This window comes from Rhinatrema bivittatum, chromosome 8 (assembly GCF_901001135.1).
Source record: "Rhinatrema bivittatum chromosome 8, aRhiBiv1.1, whole genome shotgun sequence".
In the NCBI taxonomy this organism is placed as follows: domain Eukaryota; kingdom Metazoa; phylum Chordata; class Amphibia; order Gymnophiona; family Rhinatrematidae; genus Rhinatrema; species Rhinatrema bivittatum.
Window position 1 is genome coordinate 50220871 of NC_042622.1, and position 23599 is coordinate 50244469.

Below are 23599 nucleotides of genomic sequence, written 5' to 3' on the forward strand. Positions count from 1 at the left end.
CTATCATATCCCCCCTCAGCCGTCTCTTCTCCAAGCTGAACAGTCCTAACCTCTTCAGCCTTTCCTCATAGGGGAGCTGTTCCATCCCCTTTATTGTTTTGGTTGCCCTTCTCTGTACCTTCTCCATCACAACTATATCTTTTTTGAGATGCGACGACCAGAACTGTACACAGTATTCAAGGTGCGGTCTCACCATGGAGCGATACAGAGGCATTATGTCATTTTCCATTTTATTAACCATTCCCTTCCTAATAATTCCTAACATTGTTTGCTTTTTTGACTGCTGCAGCACACTGAGCTGATGATTTCAAAATATCCACTATGATGCCTAGATATTTTTCCTGGGTGGTAGCTCCTAATATGGAACATAACATCGTGTAACTACTGCAAGAATTATTTTTCCCTATATGCAACATCTTGCACTTGTCCACATTAAATTTCATCTGCCATTTGGATGCCCAATCTCCCAGTCTTGCAAGATCCTCCTGTAATGTATCACAATCCGCTTGTGATTTAACTACTCTGAATAATTTTGTATCATCCACAAATTTGATAACCTCACTTGTCGTATTCCTTCCCAGATCATTTATAAATATATTGAAAAGCACCGGTCCAAGTACAGATCCCTGAGGCACTCCACTGTTTACCCTTTTCCACTGAGAAAATTGACCATTTAATCCTACTCTTTGTTTCCTGTCTTTTAACCAGTTTGTAATCCACGAAAAGACATTGCCTCTTATCCAATGACTTTTTAGTCTTCTTAGAAGACTTTGTCAAATGCCTTCTGAAAATCCAAATATACTACATCTACCGGTTCACCTTTATCACTGTTTATTAACTCCTTCAAAAAATGAAGCAGATTTGTTAGGCAAGACTTTCCATGTTGACTGTTATTGGTTGAGCTGTTTGATATATTGTCTTATTGACCACGTTTACAGTTTAAAAAAAATCATTACATTTTGATTAGGTTTGTGCCTTAACAATTAAGTATAAAAAGATGCCATAATGCTGTAAATGTGATTTTGAACGGGAAACTATTTTACTCTCATACTGAAGTGCTTTGGAAGAAGATAAATTTAGAAAATTTTCACAGAAACGAATTGTTCTCAGGGAGGTCCCCAGCAAACGCATCGACCGTCACCGTGCGTGATGATGCAAACACGAAGCAGTACGTCACTCCTCCCCGCCCTTCCCTACCCGTGGCCTTTAAAGACCGCCGCGCGCCATTGTGTCCTCTAGGCCGCAGTCGGCGAAGAAGAAGGAGGAGGAGTCAATCGGTGTCCGACCAGATTCAACAAAGAGCTTTAAAAAAAAAAAAAAAAAATCCGGGACTCTGTTCCTGGGAAATTAGTGTTTCGCGAACTGCAAGCGATTCAAGATGCCGCGCGTCTACATCGGGAGGCTGGGCTATCACGTCCGCGAGAAAGACATCCAGCGATTTTTCGGGGGCTATGGGAAGCTCCTGGAGGTCGACCTGAAGAACGGGTGCGTTTGCGACCGTTGTGGGGGGGCCGAACGGGCTGGCCTGAGTTTCTTCGGGGGAGGGGGGCTATTGCCGCGTGCTGGCTACGGCGCGAGTTTTTCCTCCCTCCCTCTCCTCCTCCGTGCCCTTCTAGAATGTGAAGGCCGTGGCGCATCGGGCTCCTTGGTGCCAAGAAAATAACTTCTATCCTCCCCACCCTGTTCGCGGCCTGCACGCGAGACCAAGCACAAGCCTTTCCCCTTTTCATCTTTCTTTTTTTTTCTCCCCTTTTCCGCTTCCTGTCGAGCTACCCCGCGAGATAACTATAGTAGTAGTAGAAGGTTGCAACTGTTCGCTAGCGGAGTGAATTGTGATGCTTAAAAAAAAAAATTCCCGCACCAACATTTTTTTAGTGGCGTAGGGGAAAGGGGTTACTTTTGCACCATTAAGCGCTGCAACGGGTTGGTATGAGGACAGGGCCCTGCGTTACAACATTTGCATTAAAGAGCGGGCCTCTCTGCTGTTCCTTGTCGCCGCCGGGGCCACTAGCGCATTGTTTTCGTTGGAATAGGACAGGCGGCGGCTGCTGTACCGCGTGGCCGAGATGATGGGGGGGCGGGAGGGGGGATAGAAAGGAGACGGGGAATCCTAAAATGGCGGCCGCTTGGCCTAGGGAGGCCCACGTGGTGTTGAGCAGCACCGCCCTAACGGGAGCGATTGGCAGGCGTTGCTACGTCGTAATTTGCTTTGCTCTTTCCTTGCCCACTTGCGTTGCTTTGGTGTCCAGTGAATCGACCGTAATGACAGGGCCTCGGACGCTGCGGCTCATGTCAGCAGACGTCGCTCAGGACAGCGACGTCTGCTGACATGAGCCGCAGCGTCCGAGGACAGGGTGGGAGCATCTGGGTTTTGGAGGTGATTATATACAAATATATAGACTTTAACATGTCTTGCTTATGGCCTTGTTTTAACTTCTCACGTAAGCTCCTTGATTGGGTAAACCGCATTTTTAAATAACGTTTTCACGTTTCTTTTTTGATAGTGAGGCTTAGTGCTTTGCAGCCCAGCTCTGTGAACTAATCGTAATTAAAAGGTAGATGATGCAGAGCAGCTTCTTTACTGTCTCGTATGATGATTTTTTTTTTCCTTTCTGGAAACTAATCACAGATCCAGACTTTCGAAATGACAGTAACGATGTATTTTTGTTTAACTTGGCGCAAATTTTCTGATAACTGATATTTTTAGGAAAATGCAGTTTTTTTTCTACACTCGTGGGTTGTGGGGTCTTTTTTTGTTGTTTTTTTTTTTTTAAATCCACGAGGGAACCAAATCCCTACATTGGTGTCTCTAAAACAGAATAGCCATATAGTCTGCAAGCATCTTTGAAAAAGTCTTTGGACTTTTTTTGGGGGGGGGCGACTCTTGATTAGTAGATTTTAGTTCCTTTGGCCCTCCTACCCCAAGCCTCTTTCTGATGCACACAGCAGCTTTTTAGGAGGCAGGCATGTTGCTCAGCTCTTTTGCTGGCCTAGGGGAATGCATTATCTAAATGTATCAGAGGGATTCAAGAAGTGGGCGCTACAGTTCTGCTTCTCCCAATGGCAGAAAGAGCTCTGATAGCCTATGCAAACATTGTTCTAATTTAATTTCTGTATTTAACATTTTTATACTACCTACCTGTCAAAAATTGGATGCCCAAAATGTTGTACAAATTATAGATTAAAAACCAATACAAATAAAGCAGACAGGACAGACAAAATGGCAAAAATTCATTAGACTGGCAGCATTTCTAAATATTGAAATAATCCAAAAAAGAAAAGACTCCAAAGTTTAATTTTTTCAGAGCAGTCTTTAATGTTAAACTAATCTTTGGAAAAACAAATTTTTAAAATCCAAAAATAAATATTTAAACATTTTTTTAAACTAAATTATTTGAGACCGAAGATGACATACCTGTCAATGTAATGTAGCATTTGTCTTAAAAACTGCCCCAGAGAATCAAAATGTGCTTAAAAAAAAGTGCTCATGAGATCACACCATAAAATATATGCTTATCTTGTCACTCAATGTATCTTCAGTCAGTTTCACAGGGCCCTAACAAGAATCAACTAAGTGTTAATTTCTTACTCAAGACTCCCAACACTAGCTATTTTCAAAGCGTACACTGGTGGACATTCCACACCAGATTTTTAACTACTTCATTCTAGATGCCTGCTAGTATTCTTTCTCCAGTAGATGGAAGAGTGTGCATCTTATGCTCTGCACTGATCAGGGGACTTCTAAAACTCTGCGATTCTAGTTCCCTTGGGCTGGGGAGTCTTGATACTTCCTACCTTTCTTTCATTTGTTCTTGTAATCCTTCTGCGTTGGAGATGACCAGCTGCCTCTTAAAGGTTGTTTTGCCTGCAGCAGAGGCAGAATGGGGCTGAGGAGCCAGTGGTGGGCATTTGTTTGGGTACATTGCTGCTCTTTCTCTCCAGGGTTGGTGGAGATCTGTGTTTGTGCAACAGGGAGAGCTCTGTAGGAGCACCACTCTTGATGGTGACTGCAGCAAAGCACAGAAAACCAAAAATCTGTACAGTTTGTTGCTTGAGGAAGTCAGGGGACAGCAGCTAAACATTACATTTGCCTGCATAATTGAGATGAGCCCCACAGCACTGATGGCAATTCCCTGGGGAATCAAGTGGAAATGACAGAATCCTGCTTCAAATGGAGTCTTTGTTTCTCCTAGGACAAGCAGGATGGTAGTCCATATGTGGGTGAGGTCATCAGATGGAGCCCGGTATGGCAAGCTTCTTTCAGTTTCTAGAACTTTGACCAAGCGCACTAAGCATGCCAATGTCCATGCAGGGTCCCTCTTCAGTCTCTTCTCCCCCCCCCCCCCCCCCCCATGGAGCATTCATCTCGTGGATATGGAGTTCTTGCTTTTTTTCCTATTTTGGAAAACTTAGTCAAGACTCTCAAAGTTTTCTTCTCTCGCTGGATCCCTTAATCATTCTCCGGCCCCTAGAAGGCATCGCAATGAGTTCTTGTTCTTTGCGGTAGATCACCGATGGTGCTGTCACCCAGTGGCTGCCGACCATCAACCGTTTTCAGTTTTTTGATGGTGTGATCTGGGTTCTGCCAGTGCCTCCGGACTGTCCATCACAGACCACCATGAGGCCTGTATTTTGTGCCTGAGGGGGTTGCCCTATGTGCATAGCTGTTCTTTTTGTGCCCAGATGACTGACACCCCCCCAAGGGTTGCCATGCATGTCTTGATAAGATGGAGAAGTTTGGGATCAAGATATCTGAGCCCTCAACATCTGCATTGGGGGCTTCAACTCCTAGGGGCAAGGAGGACCCATTAAGTTCTGGTCCTGTCCTGCCATCTTTATCTGTTCTCCAGATTGAGTTAGGGACCGAGGATAGTCTTCCCACAGGTCATAGGGGGCATCCTCCTCACTTAAGATCATCCAGTGACAATGGTGAAGGAGCAGGAAAGCATGGTCTTGGCTCGGGGCAATCGAGGGTCTGGAGAGCACAGACAGCCCCGATAGCACCTGAGGCTCTGCCGGTACCAGGGTTATTGATGGTGTCGATGGGTTCAGCTATTCAGTGCATGGTGGGTGTGGGGGAATAACAACCGGCCCTCCCTCATCTGAGGAATCAGTGATAGGAGTCTGGGGATCTACCTTCTGAGCCATCCCTGCTGGGGGAGAGGTGCCACTCTCTCTCTTCCAGAGGACCTGACATTTGCAGGTTTTTTCCGGGCCGTGGTGGAGTCGGTACCCTTCCAGCTCCTGATGGAAGAAAACTCCCAGCACAAGATGCTGGAGGCCCTTCAATGTGTTGATGCTCCAAAGGAAATGGGGCAGGCTTAGTCCACAACATTTTCAGGGAACTGTTTGTCTGCCTCAGGGAACAGCCTATTTGTTCCTCTGGTTAACTGGAAAACAGATGAGGTATATCTGGTTCAGCCTGCCACTGGTTATGAGCAGCATCAGCTTCCTCAACAGTCTGTGGTTGTGGAGTCCGCCCTAAATGTTGAGGTCCCGCACCCACAACTTGGCTCCTCCGGGGTGTGAACAGAGAGCCCTAGATGCCTTGGGGCAATTCCAGAAACCTCTGGAAGCAGGTTCAGGACCTGGTAGACTGCCACCTTAAACAGCTACAGGAGGATTTTCTGAAGGTTGTGCAGCAAGGTTTTGAATGCGACAAGCATGAAGTGTGGTCTGCATATGATGTCTTTGAGACTGTGGTCAGAATAGCTGCAGTGGGCATTGGTGCCAGTCGTATGGCCTGGCTACGAGCCTCTGACTTCCAGCCGGAGATTCAGGACCGTATCGCGGACTTGCCTTGCACTGGAGAGAATCTCTTAGGAGATAATATTAAGGAGGTGGTAGCTTGGCTGAAAGATCAACATGAAACCTTGCAACACCTTTCAGCTAGCACTTTCGATCCACAATCCTTGGGCAAAAAGTCTTCCAGGCAGGAGCCTCTGTGCCCTCTTTAGTGGCCAAGGAAGTACCCTCCAGCTAGTAGAGTATGGTCTCGATGGCCTGGTCTGAGGTCTCACCCTAGACAGGCATGCATCTCTAGGCCTCATCCAGCACATCAGCCTAATCCTGCCACAGGGTTTTGATCGGCTGCGAGGGAGCATAAGCCATGCAGTTGTGCCCGTGGCGGCAGACCCTCCGGTCGGGGAACAGCTGTGATCTTTTGTGGACTGGTGGATGACTATCATCACCGACCGATGGATTCTTTCCATCGTCTGGCGAGGATACCAGTTGCATTTCCAGGAGTTTTCTCTGGACTGTCCCCATACCCCTCTTGGGGGTTTTTAGTGGCCCAGGAAATACTACTCAAGGAGCTGTCTGCCCTCTTAATAGCCAGGGCATTAAGCCCCTCTGTACAGTCATTGGGGAAGCAGCTTCTGCTCCCAGTATTTCCTCATCCCAAAGATGGTCTCGCTAGGTGCCCTTATTCCTGTCCTGCGAAAGGGTGATTGGCTTTGCTTCCTTGATTTCAAAGATGCATAAGCCCACATCGAAATTTCCTGCATCCATAGAAAGTATCTCAGGTTTGTGGTGGCCAGGATGCATTTTCAGTACCTTGTGCTGCCCTTTGGGTTGGCATCTGCTCCCCCGGGTCTTCACCAACTACTTCGTAGTAGTGGGCGGAGGCCTATCTGAGGCAGCTGCTTGTGCAGGTTTTTCCCTACCTGGATGACTAGCTCACTAAGAGCCCTTCCAGGCAGGGGACACTGCAGTCCTTGGAAGCCACTCTTCGTGTCTGGAGACCTTGGGTTTTCTGAGCAACTACTCAGTCCCATCTTGTCCTGAAACCATAACTGGTCTTCGAGGCCAGGCTTGACATGTCTCAGGCTTGGGCGTTTTTGCCCCAGGATCGAGCAGTCACCTTAGCTTTGTTTGCAAGTACAATTTCTTAAGTCCCCGGGTCACGGCACACGATATGTTGTACCTCTTGGGGCATATGGCTTTGACAGTCCATGTTTCCTTTGCTTGCCTACACATGCATAGAGCACAGTGGACCCTGCGATCTCTGTGGTTTCAGGTCACTCGTGAATCTTTGTGTGCATCTGAGCCACTCTGCCACTTTGGGACTCCTTTTCGTAGTGGATGACTCTGTCTAATTTGAAGGTGCGGGTTCTGTTTTAGTCTTCTCCTGCTCAGGTTGTACTCTCCACAGATGTTTCCCACCAGGGCTGGCGCGCCCATGTCTGGGATCTTCACACCCAGGTTTTTTGGTTGCCACAGGAAGCACATTGTTAGATAAACTTCCTGAAACTACGGAGATCTGATATGCCCTTTGAGTGTTTTGGGATAGTCTGGTCAACACCAACAGTCAGGTAGTGGTGTGGTATCTGAACAAACGGGGGGGGGCATGGGATCCTGCCTCTTCTGTCAGGAGGTGGTCCAGATATGGTCGTGGGCCCTGTCCCAGGGCATCTTTGAAACATGTACTTGCCAGGGCAAGAGAAAATGGCAGACAGCTTGAGTCGGGCTTTCCGCCTGCACAAGTCTCTGAAGCAGGAGGTAATGGATCGAATCTTCCATCTTTGGGGGACCCCAGATATGGACCTCTTTGCTTCTCCCAACAGCAAGAAAGTGGATCTGTTCTGCTCCCTCGACTAGGTGGATGGCACAGTCATCAGACATTCTCTGTCACTGGGCAGGGGCCTCTTATGAGCCTATCCTCTGCTTCCCTTCGTGTCAGACTCTTCTGAAACTCCGGCAGGACCAGGGAACCATGATTCTCATCGCACCCTATTGGCCTCGGCAAATCCGGTTTCCTCTCCTGCAAGATCTCTCCCTGAGGGAGTCAATTCATCTGGGAATATCCCTGGACAACGCAGGAACGGGGCAAGCTGCGCAATCCTAACCTCCCGTGGACGAGATTTGCAGTGCTGTGATATGTAGTTCCCTCCACACCTTTGCTTCATATTACTGCTTAGACAGGGAAAGCTGATGTGACAGCCATTTCGATCAGTCTGTCTTTCATGATCTTTTCAGTAACTAAATCCAACTCTTCCTGCCTTAGCCTGAACCCCAAAAAAGGGCCTGACTCCCTTTGTTCCAACAACACTATTTGTGCCTGTTTGCACCTAGTTAAATGCTGCCTTTGTGGTGTTTTTATATAGGAGCAGCCTGCAGCTAGGTATTTACCCACATGTGAGGACTACCATTCTGCTTGTCGTAGAAGAAAGAATTGCTTACCTGTAACAGGGGTTCTCCTAGGACCGCAGGTTGTTAGTCCTTGCAAACCTGCCCGCCACCCCGCAGAGTTTGGTTTCTCCTGGGTTTATTGTCTTTGTCATAATTGCTACGAGACTGAAGAAGGGCCCTGTATGGATAGTGGCATGCTCAGTGCGCTTGGTCAGAGTTCTAGAAACTTTGACAAGTTTTCTGTGCTAGGTTCTGTCTGTCACCCACATGTGAGGACTAACCTACCGCCCTAGGAGAACACCTGTTACAGGTAAGTAATTCTGCTTTCTCCTTCAGTAACTGGCCATTCTAGAACCACAGGGGTGTGCAGAAGATCTGCCCCCCTCCCCAATGGGCAAGAGTGAGGGGGGGGGGGCATGCATGTGCCTCCTTTGCAGCTGCAGCCCTTAAAGGCTTGTTTTCTGCTCCTTTCCTTTGGTCTGGCCACTGCCCCCCAGAATGTTTTCCAAGGTTATAGTCTTATCAGTGCCATTGAGAAGAGATTGGATCCTGTTGAACCCATTCTTGATCAACTGACTGATTTGGGCCAAGACTTTGAAAGAGCACAACCTGGTGACCTACAAGGTGATCTTGCTGCAGGAGCTTGGCTGAGTGGTTAAACTGGCCAAGAGCAGTCTTCAACCTTCTCAATCATTGAGTATCTGGGAGCGCACTTTGATACGAGACTGGGCAAGATTTTTCTGCTGGACGCACGGATCCAAAAGTTGATGCCCTAGGTACGTCAGTTGGTGAATACTATATGCCCGGTGTGGTGCTATCTATAGGTGCTTGGTTTGAGGCTACTCTGGAAGTCATGCCGTTGGAGACAGCGCTTATGCGGCCTCTTCAATGATCACTGCTGTCTTGTTGGAACCCGCAGCATCAGGACTATTTGGTTAGTCTCTACTTGCCAGTGGAAATCTGTTGCCTCCAGTGGTGGTTGCAGGAGGGCCACCTGAGAAGGGGAGTGTCCTTGTCCTCCCCAACCTGGTTGGTTCTCATGACAGATGTGAGTCTCCAGGGTTATGTCAGGCACGGACGGCCCAGGAAAGTAGGATGACCTAAGAGGCCCCCTGAAACATCAATCACCTGGAAGCCTGGGTGGTTCAGTTGGCATGCTTGCAATGTTCAGCCACAGACTACAGGGTCGAGCAATCCGCATGATGTTGGACAATGTGAAGACAGTGGCCTACATCAATCAACGGGAGGAACTAAGCAAGTATTGCAGGAAGTTGACCAACCTATGGAATGGGCGGAAGGACATCTATAGATGGCTTCTGCCTCCCACATTGCCGAAAGGGCAACGTAAGAGCAGACTTTATCAGCAGGGAGAGTCTGGACCCCAGTGAATGGGTGTTGTCAGTCAAGGCTTTTCAGCTGATGGTGGATTGTTGGGGCCTTCCATCTCTAGACCTGCTGGTGACTTCTCTTAGTGCAAAGATTCCTCACTGCTTCAGTCAGATCTGTAGTCTCTGGGCATCGATACACTTGTACAGGTCTGGCCGAAAGATGAGTTACTTTATGCCTTTTCTCCATGGCCCTTGGTGGGCAGGCTCATTTGCAGAATCTAAGTCTACTGGGGGGGCTAGTACTTGTGGTGGCTCCAAATTGGCCCAGGCATCCATGGTATGCAGATCTACAGAGGTTCCTGATAGAGAACCCCCTTCGTCTTCCGCTGCACATGGATCTGTTGCAGCAGGGGCTGGTTCTTCATGCGGATTCAGCTTGGTTCTCTTACGGGTTAGCCCTTGAGAGGGCTTGCTTGTTGAAGTGTGGATATTCTTCTGTGGTGATTTCTACTTTACTCTGTGATCATAAGTTCTCCACTTCTCTAGCATATGGGTGGGTTTGGAGAGTGTCTGAGGCCTGGTGTGAGGAGAGTGGTCTTCCTCGTTCAGTTAAGATCCTGCTTATTCTGGATTTTTGTGCAGGATGGGTTGACTAAAGGCTTAGCCCTTAATTCCTTGAAGGTTCAGGTTGTGGCTCTTGCATGTTTTGAGGCACAGTGAATGGTGTCTCTTGATCGTCCCATTCTGATGTGGCTAGATTCTTGAAGGAAGTGAAACACCTTTGGCCTCCCATGTGTTTGCCGGTTCCTTTGGTAGTCTTAACTTACTGCTGGATTTTTTAGCAGGCCCTATGTTTCGGCCATTGCGCACCCTTACCTTGCGGTTATTCATTATGTAGACCGTGTTCCTGGTGGCTGTTCCATGTGTCGCATTTCCGAGCTGCAGGCCAGTCTTGCCGTGAGCCATTCCTTCGGGTGACTCCAGGGCATTAGCTGTGCTTTGTTCCATCCTTCTTGCCTAAAGTGGTCTTGGAGTTTCATTTGAATCCATCCATTTCTTTTTTTTTTTTAATATATATATTTTTTATTTATTCAAGTTTTAAACAATACCATCAAGAATAACTTGATACAAGAAATTACATGCTTATGATTATGACCATTAAGCTACATTACCCAATGAATCATATCATCAAACCACATGAGTTTTCCTAGTTCTCTACATAGAGGAATACCACATTGAAAATAATAAAGGCATTACAAAAAGAAAAATTTTTAAAGTAATATTAACAATCTAATTTGGGATTATTTAACTATAATATAGAGCTTATTTGTTGCATCATTGAGGGACTACTTCTGTCGGAAGACTCTACGTTTTTATCTGAAATACATTTAAACAAATGAGATGGTTGAAAAAAACAGTACTTAACTGATTTATAAATTATGCAACATTTGCATGGAAATTTTAACTTATATTGCGCCCCCATTTGCAAAAGTTTAGGTCTTAATATAAGAAATTTCTTCCTTCTCTTTTGTGTCTCTCTCGTCACATCGGGAAATACTCTTACATTTAATTGATAGAAATTTTCCTTAATGTTTCTAAAGAATAATTTTTGGATCCACTCTTTATCTGAATTTAATTAAAAAAAAAAAGATACAATTAATGTGGAGGGCCTGTAACTCCTCCATATTTGTGGATTCCAACATTTCAGTCACATTTAAGGGCGTAATTGATTGAAAATCTTGCCCTTTTTCTGATACATTTTTCCAAGAAGGAATATAATAAATCTGGTTAAGAGGTGGCATAGCCTGTTGGAGAACTTTTAAGTATTCAAGAACAAACTTATTCCACATTTCTTTAGCTGAAATCGTCGGAAGCTTTGGAAAATTGACCAACCTCAAATTTTTACTTCGTGCTTGATTTTCTAAATTCTCTAACTTTCTAGATAAATACGGATTCTCCTTTAATTATCATAACATTCTGGTCACTTAATCTTTTAGATTCCTTAGAAACATTTGCCATGACCTGATCTCCAGGATAACATTTTTCAATTTCAAATCTAAATTTTCTATTTTTTTTATAACCGGTTTCAATTGCAAGGTAACATTCTTATCTAAAACCACTAGTGTTTCCCATATGGCCTCTAAAGAAATTATCGATGGCCTTATTAAAGGTAAAGGATCAACCATATCAACAAATATCTTTTCAGAACTTGAGTCTGTATCCCGAAACAGTTCTTGTCCCTCAGCAATTTCCCCTTCCAAGCTGCCAAATACTTTGGTATTTCCTGCGGCTGAATTCGATTTTCCTGAGTCATCCTCTACTCCTCCATTTCTCTCTAATGGAGGGGTGGCGTCTCCAGATGATTCTGATCTAATTGTCGCAGGATTCTCAGGAGGAGCTCTATTATCCGGGGACAAAGATTTCCAAGTCAAGAGGGGAAACCATGCCTTCCTGGGTCCCCTCTAGCGACTTATCACCCGGCAATATAATCCCTCTCCTAATGTGGGCATCCATGGGGCCCAACACTGGACTAGCTAAAGTACCTTCAATCAACCTTTCTCGAGCTCTACGTTTCCGAGCAGAGTGTGGCATTCTTAGGAAACATTTCAATATACAAATAATAAATGAGCAAGAAGATACTTAGCTTATTTAGATTGAAATAGTTGGTATCCCGCTGTTTGGAGAGGGAAAGTTGCGCTGATATTAAAAAGGAAAAAGTTCTTTGCGAAGATTCTAGTAGATGACAAAGCCGCGCGCCCCTGCACCGCTCGGAGTTAGGTCTTAACTCCTCTAACGTTGCCCTCCTATGATGTCATTTGGGGGCATGTCCTCTGTTTACCTCGCCGGACCACCAAAACGCTCTGGCCTCAACAAGGCCACCGGACTCCACTCGAGAAACAGTCTCAGGGTAGGCACAACTTCCCGGTCTCCTGAATCCATACATTTCTTTGCCATCCCTGGATAAGATCTAGGACGCGGAGGAATATTGCCTCCTATATTCCTTGGATGTCGAGAATTGTAATGTGGTATCTGGATGTTTCTGAACCTCTCCAAAAGTTGGATCTCCTATTTGTCCTTTTATGGTGGAAGGAAGCAGGGCGAACCAGCTTCATGGGCTACAAAGCTTGCCGGATTAAGGAGGTAATCACGGTCACGTATGCTGATGATGAGAATCTGTTGCCTACTCGGGATTGGGCTCATTCCAATAGGGCTCAGGCACTGTCATGGGTAGAGGTTAGTTTATCTCCGGTCAGTGATCCTCCTTATACACCTTTTCCAGGTTCTATTGTCTGGATGCGCAAGCCTGAGAGGATGCAGCCTTTGCATGTGTGGTGTTGACTGGACCATGGGCAGCCTCCTGCCCTGCTTAGGAGTAGCTTTAGTACATTCTACTGGTTCTGAGTCCATCTGTCTACATGCTAGGAAAAGGAGAAATTACTTACCTCATAATTTAGTTTTCCTTTGCGTAGACAAGATAGACTCAGCTTCTTGCCCTTGGCTGCTGAATGATTGTGACAATAGTCCTCCATGGGGATATGGGTCCCAAGGGATTACTGGTAATTGTTCCTCCAGTCCCTAGATTGGGGTACCTATATTCTTACTTGGGTTCAGTGTGTAGTATTGGTTGAATACAGTTATGGTTGCTTGTCTTTTAATCATGTGGGTTTTTTTTTTTTGTTTTTTTTTGTTTTTTTTTTTGCAAGTCTGTCCACAGTTGCTTTTGGAGAGAATACTGGCAGGCTGGGTCACTGCAGAAGTATATATAGTGTGAAGTCAGCTTGCTCTGCCTCCATCTGCTGGCAGGGGAGCATAACACACTGGCTCTGAGTCTGTCTACACCAACAAAAACTAAATTATCAGGTAAGTAACTTCTCCATTATTTGACTGTGAAATTGGACAGTGGATGCCATTTCTTTTTTATTGAAATTAAGTGATCTTAAATAACAAGGCAGCAGAACTGTGTGTGCATATTTCAATCAAGTGTAAACAACAATATACCCACCCCCATAACAGAAAGTGTAAATACCTGCTTAAACATGAAGATATAGATGTGAATATAGTAGTATAATAAAAATACATGGCATGGATCATAAATAGTCAAATTATCTGGAGGCACAATTTAATAGTCAAACAGCAGAAGGCTAAGTGATGGGTGATCTAGTGACTAAGACTAATCCTTCAAACAGACAAATCTAAGGAATGAAACACCCAAGAAGAACTCTGCACTGCAGCCTAGGTGATGAGAGCCAGAAAAATAGTGAAATAGAGACCCCCCATCACATAGTGTACTAGAGTACCAGTCAGCGTAAGGCTGCCAAGTCTTCTGAAAAGAAGACAATTGCTGATCTCGAGAGGCTGTAATATATACAGACTGAGAGATGGGATTGATGCCTATTGCCACAATGAGTGGTGATATAGACCTGGTGGCAGCATCTCTGCTGATACTTATTTAGGCCTTTAGTTGGTTTGTTAAGGACTGAGCCAGCACTTGGGACAATTTCCAGCCCAGAACCAAAGATATCCACCCTATAATTTGATGCCAGTATTTCAATATCTGATCAGAAGACCACCAATATGGAAAAGGACCCCTGCAGCCTCGCCAGCAAGTGTCTGCTCTTGAAGGGTACATTACATGCGGACGCACTGGTGTCAAATATCATTGATTATAGCATTTTATAACAATTCTCTTGGAGGGCTGCAGATAGAGAAATCTTACTGGTTTTCATAAATCCCAATCAGAGATGCTCACTTGCCTCCCAAGCTCAAATGTGTGAGAAAGGGGTAGCGATTTTTGTTGATCAGGCGATATAATTTGGAGACCAGTCCCCTTAGCTTATCTGCTTGTTCACAAAAGTGTTCAAACAGTCTTGCCCTTAGCCCATGAGGAATTATTCCTACATGAAAGGATAAAGTGTTGCAGCTGGGCATATACTAAAAAATCTGCAGAAGCGAGACCATGTTTAGCTATTAAGTCCCCAAATACAATGAATTGACCTTGAGTCAGAAGATGCCCAATACATGTAATTCCCAATTTCCTAGCATGTAGCCAGATGGACTCGGGACCAATGGGTATTGTGCTCTCCTGATAGCAGATGGGAGAAGGAGTCAGATTTCAAAGCTGACGTCATACTACACATACCCGTGCAGTAAGCTTAGCTCTTCAGTATTTTCTATCTCCCAGCAGATGCGGACACTATCCCACACACTAGAATAGTGTTAAGAATTACAGCAAAGAAGAAACAAAATTTATCTTAAGGAAGATCGAGCCCCGCTCTCCTGCAGTGATACCGAAGGGTCCCTCCCCAGTTGAAAATTCCTGAGGTTAATCTCTGATGTCCCTGAGGTGTGCCTTGGTCCGGTAGCCAGTTCCCGGTGTGGACTTAGCACCCCAGTGTGGCTGAAAGGCAGCGGGTGCAGAAATGAGCGCAGTGGTGAAGGTAATTCCCTCCCCCCCCCCCCCCCCCCCCCGCAGCTGGAGACCATCTGGCACACGATCGGTAAGCGCCAAGACCAGGTAAGGAAAAAAACCTTTAAATTCTGGACTCCACAGTTCGGATCGCTGTACCGAATCTGTCCCGGCGAGGGTAGAAGGGAGCATTGATCGGGTTGAGCAGCCTTTGTTAGACTAGGCCCCGATCCGGTGCAAGGGTCCACACACGTGGAGACCCATGGGGGTCACTGGCGCCATCTTCCCTTCTTGCCGGTGGTACACGCGGGGCAGGTCGGGCGGCCGGCCGATGTACCTAACTTTAACGCGTGTCCAATACAGACGGCGCATAGCGGCACTCACAGCTGCGTTTACAACTGCACACGCGCAAACACATTAAAAACAATGGCACTGTGCCCAAGAAGGCCAGAAGGCACTCTTTGCGCAGCCTGCCACATAAAAGCTGCGCAGCCTGAATTAGTCCTGCCTGTGTCAACATTGCGAAGAAGCCCAGGGGGAACCAAAGCCTGGTCCCTTACTGTCGGGAGATGGTTCCGGAACTACTGAAGATAGCTCCCCAGACCTTTGCATCTCCGAGATGGCTTCCCCACAGGAGGGCACCTTGGGGGCCCCTACTCCCCCCCCGCCCCTGGGAATAACATGGACCCACTCTTGTTGGAATTTTTCCAAGTCCTGCAGGCCTTCATTCAGGCACAATCAACCCCAGCTGTGTCCCAGGCTCGACCCTGCCGGAAGCACAAGATCCTCCTGGCCTTGCTCGGATGCCTCGAGACATGCCTCGCCTAACCAAGAACTTCCCTAACAGGGACCCAGTCATCTCAGATGAGTGACTCCCTGGAAGGAGAAATCCCTTCAGGAATGGAACCACAAGGACAAATTACCATCCCTTGTTTCCCAGACTCTGAAGACCCTGGGTATTCCTGGCATGGACCCTACGGCGGAACCAAAGAAGAACCCCATCTTGGTTTCCCATTGTAAGGCCTCATGCTACTTCCCAATGATGGAAGCCATCCAGGAACTGATCTGGAATGGGATGCCCCAGAGGCCAGCTTCAAAGGGGGTTGGGCCTTGGAAGCCCTATACCCTCTAGAACCAGGGACCAAGGAATGCCTGCAGTTTCCTGAAAGTGGATAATATGGTCTGTGCCGTCTGAAAGCGAACGATTCCCGTTAAGGGAGGGACTGCATTGAAGGACACTCAGGACAGACTATTGGAATCAGTCCTTAAGCAGGCCTTCGCAACAGCAATGACACTGCAGATTGCTTCCTGCTTGCTCCTCTCGAGAGAGGCAAATAACTCAAGAACGTATACCGGTGAGATGATGGTTCCTGCAGCAGCCTTCCTCACGGACGCAAGCTCAGACCTGGTACACACCTCAGCCAGAAGACAACTATGGCTGTGGAATTGGTCTGTGGACATGACATCTAAAGCAAATCTCACAAGAATGCCTCTTAAAGGATCTCTCTCGTTCGGGAAATGAATTGGAGAAGTTAACTAGCAAATGGAGCAAATCCCCAGTGCCTTGGCTACTGGAAGATAGGAGTAAAAGATCTCAGCGTCCCTCCCCCAGAAGAACCAAGGGCAGAGGATCTCAGCGCTTTAGACCCTACAGGAACTTGCAGTTCCAGGCACCTTGTCCCTCCGGAAGGTCCCAGACCTTGGGGAGCAGGCCTGGGGGGCAGGCTCCAGCCATGCTCCACAATGAGAATGGGCCGACCCATCCACAAGAAGAGGATATAGGGGGTCGATTGCCCTCTTCTACCAAAGATGGGTCGAGATAACATCGGACAAATAGGTTCTAAACATCATTTGAGGTTACTCTCTGGAGTTCTGCAGCATCCCTCGAGACAAATTTGTCACCCTGCCACTCCCATTCCAAGAGACTGGCAGTAGAAACCACTCTAACAAGACTACTCAGTTTGAAGGCAATAACTCTGGTTTCCACGCCCCAACAAAATATGGGGTGCTATTCCATCTATTTTATCCTTCCCAAGAAGGAAGGATCTTTCCGACCCATCTTAGGCCTGAAGAACATCAACAATCATCTGCAGGTTCTACACTTCTGCATGGAAACTCTTTGCTCCGTAATAATGGCAGTGCACTGGGAGAGTTTCTAACCTCACTGGACCTTTCCGAAGCCTCCCTTCACATCCCAGTCCAGGATCACTAGCGCCTCCTGTGCTTTATGATACTGGGTCACCATTACGAGTTCCGAGCACTACCCTTCGGCCTAGCAACTGCCCCCAGAACCTTCACCAAAATCATGGTGGTTGGAGCAGCAACACCAAGGAAGGGATCTTGGTACATCCTTACCTGGACAATTGGCTAATCAGGGCAGAGTCTTCGGAAGAGAGCCGGCAGGTGACCAGCAGAGTAGAACCTGCTGCAGGAAGTTGGTTGGGTCGTGAACACAGGCAAGAGCAGTCTGCAGCCCTCTTAATCATAGAGTACCTGGGGACCTGTTTCGACCCTAAACAGAAGTCTTCCTCCCTCCCCCGAGGAGAAGGAAACTGATGGAACAATTGACTATTTAATGACAAGGCACACCCCAAGGTATGGGACTATCTTCAAGTCCTTTGCCTCATGGCATCAACCATGGAATTTGTCCTTTGGGTAAGGGCCCATATGCTCCAGCACTCCTACTGTCATGATGGAACCCACTTTCCCAGGACTATTCAATTCGCCTACAACTACCAGCAGAGGTACATTCTCAGCTCCAGTTGTGGCTACAGGAAGACCACTTAAGCAGAGGAGTAAGCCTATCTTCCCCCCCCCCCCCCCCCCCGAACTGGATCTTGCTCACCACATACGTGAGCCTGCGAGGGTGGGGAGCCCACTGTCAGGAACTGACGGCCCAGGGACAATGGAACAAGGAAGAGGTGGAATGGAACATAAACCGCTTGGAAGCTCGAGCAATCGGACTAGCATGCCTGCAATTCAGCCACAGACTCTGAGGCAAAGCAATTCGAGTAATGTCGGACCACGCGACAACGGTTGCTTATCAACCACCAGGGAGGAACCAAGAGCCAACAGGTGTCTCTGGAGATAGACCCTCTCATGGCATGGGAAGTGATAAACCTACAAGGGATCTTGGCCTTCCACATTGCAGGAAAAGACTTCGTCTCAGCAGAGAGCCTGGACCCAGGGGGAATGGACGCTGTCTATCACAGCCTTCCAACTGATAGTAAATCGCTGTGGCCTCCCAGCTATGGACCTACTGGCTACCCGTTTCAGTGCCCAAGTCCCCAGGTTCTTCAGCCACAGACGAGAGCCGCAATCCCAAGGAATCGACATTCTCGTTCTCACTTGTCCAGAGTGACTTACTGTACGTCCCGTCCCCCGTGGCCACTACTGGGCAAGGACATCTGCAGGATAGAACATCACAGGGGACTAGTTCTACTAGTGGCCCCAGATTGGCCGAGACTACTAAAGTACACATACATGCAAAGACACCTTGTGGGGAACCCTCTGTACCAACCTCCACACAGGGACCTTGAGAGGACTCTCCTGAAGAAGCGCGGTTACTCAAAGGCCGTGATTGGCACCCATGCAAGTTCTCCACATCCGTGTCATACATACGGATCTGGAGAGTATTTGAAGCCTGGTGTGAAGACCGCAGGATTCTCCCGTGGACAACCAAGATTCCCATGATTCTGGAGTTCCTACAGGACTGTATGAAGAAGGGGTTGTCATTCAACTCCCTCAAGGTCCAAGTAGCCGCACTGACCTGCTTCAGAGCCGAAATGGACCGTATCCGGCTGTCAACCCATCTAGACTTGTCCTGCTTCCTGAGAGGGGTTAAACCACTCCGACCACCCCTAAAGTGGCCGGTGCCTCTATGGAATCTCAATCTAGAATTGGACTTCCTAGCTGGGGCTTCCTTCAGACCAGCACGTGGTCTGTCACTACGCCTCTTAACATTGAAGACTGTATTCCTGGTGGCAATATGTTTAGCTAGTCATGTCTCCGAACTACAGGCTCTATCCTGTCGAGAACCATTCCTCAGGTTCACACCTGGAACCATATAACTGCGCACTGTCCTCTCCTTCCTTCTGAAAGTGGTTTGAGTTTCACATCAAACAATCTCGCTACCAGCTCCAGATGAGCATAAGGACTAGAAGACTTACACCACCTTCACCACCTGAATATCGGCAGACTCCTGGTGCGATACCTGGAAAGATCGAAACCGGTGTGCAAAACTGATCACTTATTCATTCTTCACAATGGGAAGAAACAAGGAGGAGCGGCCTTGCGGATGACCATAGCGTGCTGGATCAAAGAAGTAATAAGGCAGCCTACATAGAGGTAGGAAAGCCCTTACCACTAAAGGTTAAGGCTCATTCTACGAGGTTCCAGGCAGTCTCTTGGGCAGAAACCAAGCTGCTGTTGCCTGCCAAGATCTGTCTGGCGGTGATGTGGTCCTCCATACACACCTTCTCCAGTTCTACTGGATGGATGTTCAGGCCCGGGAAGACGCAGCCTTCACAAGGGCAGTATTATGTGGGCCACGGGCAGCCTCCTGCCCTGTCCGGGAGTAGCTTTTGTACATCCCATTGTTCCTGAGTCCATCTGGTGGCTACACGCTAGGAAATGGAGAAATTTCTTACCTAATAATTTCGTTTTCCTTAGTGTAGACAGATGGACTCAGCATCCTGCCCACAGCTGCCCTGGAAAAGGAGAACCTTGAGAATAAATACGGGTAAGCCGTGGCCTACCCCTAGTTCAAGACACCCACAGTTTAGTCCGGTGTCGGTGTTAATTGGTTAAGTGCACTGGCGGTCTCCAGTTTGGAAATTTAGTTAAACCAGTTCAAGTTTACTCAAGTTTAATCGTTATTTAAGCAAAGCGATATACACAATGGCTTTTCGAAGAGAATACTGAAGAGCTGAGATTACTGTAGGGGTATATCTAGAGTGACGTCAGCTTTGAAATCTGACTCAGTCTCCCATCTGCTAGCAGAAGAGCACAATACCCAATGGTTCTGAGTCCATCTGTCTACACTAAGGAAAACAAAATTTAGGTAAATTTCTCCAATTTTTCCATAAGTCAAAGGCACTCCTAGGCAAACCAATAGGGAATGATGTATTATGAAATGTGTAGATCTGCTGTCTCAGGGAGCCAATTCTATGTAAGGATCCTTCATAGATTTTTGTCTTATGGCCTGACTCTTGAGAAGGCATGCCTAACAAAAGGGTTAATCTTGTAAGATAAAATATTGTTAAAGGCTAGAAAGTATTCCACTTCTCTGGCATATGTTGCTATTTGAATAACTTTTGAGCAATGGTGTGCCAAACGCATGCTCCCTTTGAGGTTTTTTTTTGTTTTTTTTTTTAATCATAAAAATTTATGATAGCCTTCTTGAGGGTTTGGTGTTTGATTTCTTGAAGGTTCAGTTTGCAGCTATTGCTTGCTCCAAGGGGTGCATAATGGGTAAGCCTTTATTCTCTAGCCCAGATGTCGCTTTACCTAAAGGTGAAGCATATTAGGCCTCTGAGAATTCTGGTTCCTTTTTAGGATCTGTGTTTAGTCTCTCCCCCCCCCTCCCCAGCAGGTGCTCAGTTTGAGCTGCTTACTATGAAGGTGGTGTTTCTGGTGGCTATTGGCTCAGATGGATCCTCTGAGTTACAGGCATCTTGTAGAGTTTTTTTGTTTTTTAATGTTTCATGAAAGAGATGTGTTAAAACTTGTAACAAGCCTTTCCTAGAATGCAGCCAGATGGACTCAGGACCAATGGGTTATGTGCTCTCCTGCTAGCAGATGGGAGACTGAGTCAGGTTTCAAAGCTGATGTCACCCTAGATATACCCCTGCAGTGACCTAAAAAAATTTGTAAAGTGCCTTCCTTTCTCCCAAAGGTAGTTTCCACTTTTCATTTGAATGAGATGGTTGGTTTGTTTGGTAGGCAGTTTGATGTGGTAAATTATAGCTCTCTTCACGGTTTAGATGTACTTAAGAGCATGCTCCCCACATTGAAGTCACTAATCCATTTAGGATGTCTTGTCTTTGTGATATTCAGTGGTGTTTGACAGGCTTCCATAGTCCATTGGATTAAGGAAATTGTTCCAGCAGTGTATTGATAGCTCCTCACCCAAACAAGTTGGGGCTCATTCTACTAGGGCTCAGGTGGCTTCCTTTGTGGAGTTAAGGTTGGTTTCTCTGAAAGTATCTGTAACATGGTGACTTGGTCTTCCTTGCTCTATCGTTTGGTCATGGGTGCCCGGCAGGAAGCTTCTTTTGCCTCATAGGTGTTGCAGGTGGGTTTGAAGTAGCTTGTGCACATCCTAGTCATCTGGACTGGTCTGACTGGATGATGAGGAAGAAGTTAGTTTCTTAACTGCTCGTTTCCTTTCCTTGATTCCAGTCAGGCCAGTACAGACCTTCCCTTTACTACCAAACTTTTCTGTTTTTTCGTCAAGAGATGGTTCTCCATGGGTTTAAAGTCTATTCCAGTTTGTACTAGTTTATCCTTGTATTTAATAGGATTTTTGGAAGCCTTTTAGTTAAATGAAAAATATATAAAACTTGTGTCTACTATTTATCTTAAGGTCTTAGTGTCCAGAGTTAGTTTGTTTATAGGTAATACTGGTGAGGTTAGCATAGATGATTATTAGCGACAACGTTAGCGAGCCTGTTCTGTCTCCGTCTGCTTGTCCGTGGACATAACCCATCTGTCTGGACTCAAGGAAAGGATCAGGTAAGAAACTGATTTCTCCATATGGCACAATAAGGGTCTGGCAGATGCTCTCTGCAAGCAGCCTGAGAGAGTCTTGCAACAACATTCTGCAAGACCTGGAGTTGATGTAGAAAATATTGTGAAAGACAATAAGCAATGCATTGCAGTAATTCAGAACCACAGATCTGAGTGAGCCCTCATCTAAAAATGGACATAAGACACAGCTGTGGAAGCTTAAGGAATCTAGTCTGAATTACATGATCGACATGGCTCTCCAAGGACAAAATGGAGTCTAGCCTAACACCTGATGATTTTGTTCTGCTCCAATTTCACTGATTTCAATGTCCACAAAGCTTGAATTAATAGTTGGGGTAGAAGGTGGAGTAAAAACCGGATCTCCCCCCAACCAAAAGCTCAGGCTATTTCATTTAGAACAAGCTTACTCTAAAGCAACTCATTAAAATAATAGTATGGTTTACTCCAAGTGGGCCTGTGGTATTGAATTCTTTACCATCAAGATACACTGGATAGTGTCAGCATAAATATGTGCATGCACCCCCAAATGGCAAATCAAACTGCTCAGGAGCTGCAAGTATATATTATAGAATAGGGTGGAAAGAGGACCCCTGAGGTACCCCACATTCCACCAGCACAGAATCTATTTAGCGACACTCTTGTGTAGAAATGAATCTAGACATTGACGAGAGATATTTTGTAATGGATGTAAACCTCAAGCACTAACCATTCTCACCTGTTTAAAAAATGATTTTACTCTTACCCACAAAGTATAAATGTGTTATATTCTAAACGTTTTATAAGGCACATATCAAATATTTATACAATTCAGCATATCAATATTTTTTTAAAGCAATTTAAAACACATACATGCGTTCATTCACGATAAGTTAGATCAGCCTCTGTGGCAAGCAGCAAACGTTTCTGGGACTAGTTTTGTGAATCATTTGTAACTCTTTAGCTTAATTCACTTGCAGGTATGGATTTGTTGAATTTGAGGACTCCAGGGATGCCGATGATGCAGTTTATGAGCTCAATGGGAAGGACCTGTGTGGAGAGCGTGTGATTGTGGAGCATGCAAGGGGTCCTCGTAGAGACAGAGACACATATAGCTATGGTGGTCGCAGTAAGTATGGTCTTTGTCATCTTTGTTTTTGTAGAAAGAACTAACATTTTTGAAGAGGTGTCAAAGTTAGTACTGCCATTAAAGGCACATGGCATTCTTAAGCACATTTCAGGAGTACACATGGCAATTGATATGGGCCTGTGTCACTTGAAAATGCTGTTGCCATTTCTTACAGCTTTTCTTATGTCTTTCTGGGGAGGTAACTGCATTTGACAGTCACCAGTTGGCATGTTGGTTTTAGGCTTTATGTACCGAAAGAATTTTATTACAGGTTAGGTGAAGCTTCTGCATAAAAAAGGATTTAGCTTTCCTAACAATGGTGCTGTACTTGTTGCAGAGAAGCTGGCTTTGAAGTTCAAGGGTTTTTTTTAATTGTTACTTGCCATGTTTATTTCTGGAATATACAATACATGAGTGCAGTTATCATTCAGATAACTGGTTTAAGTATATGAATATTTTGTGTCTCTGATGCACATTGGCTTAGTGCATTCTGAAATTCATAAGTGGTACCTAGTGAACAAGCTGCTGTCTTTAAAGATGCAAATTATTCTTGAACACCTCATGGTGTTCTGTAATTAGTGCTCTGGAAGTGCAAAAGCATAATTTGGGAAGATAAAGCTTCACCCAATATATGAGTATCTTGAAGGTCAAATCTAGTCTGATTTTGATTAATGCAAGCTGAAGAGAATATGAATTATACTTGGGTGCATTTTCCACGATTTTTAATTTGAGCATGTGCTCTTGTTTTGCAAGTTTTGTGCTGTTTCATAGCCTAAGCTTACATTGCTGCAGTTTCAACCATATGCTTGATCAGTAAGTACATTTGTACTACTGTGAGAACATATTTATGCAGTAAGTTTAAGGAAAATGCTTAAGCTT

General features: G+C 46.0%; 1 protein-coding gene across 2 annotated transcripts in view; it reads left to right on the top strand.

Annotated features, from left to right (window-relative positions):
• Positions 1-1183: 1183 nt before the first annotated feature.
• Positions 1184-23599, top strand: part of SRSF6 (serine and arginine rich splicing factor 6) — a 47043-nt gene continuing 24627 nt past the window's right edge. The window contains exons 1-2 of one of the 2 annotated variants that reach the window (XM_029613704.1): positions 1184-1485; positions 22572-22720. In XM_029613704.1, the coding sequence (XP_029469564.1) occupies positions 1379-1485; positions 22572-22720 (256 nt within the window). In that variant the 5' untranslated portion in view covers positions 1184-1378. The remainder of the gene's footprint in view (positions 1486-22571; positions 22721-23599) is intronic. The other variant, XM_029613703.1, reaches the window with a different exon arrangement.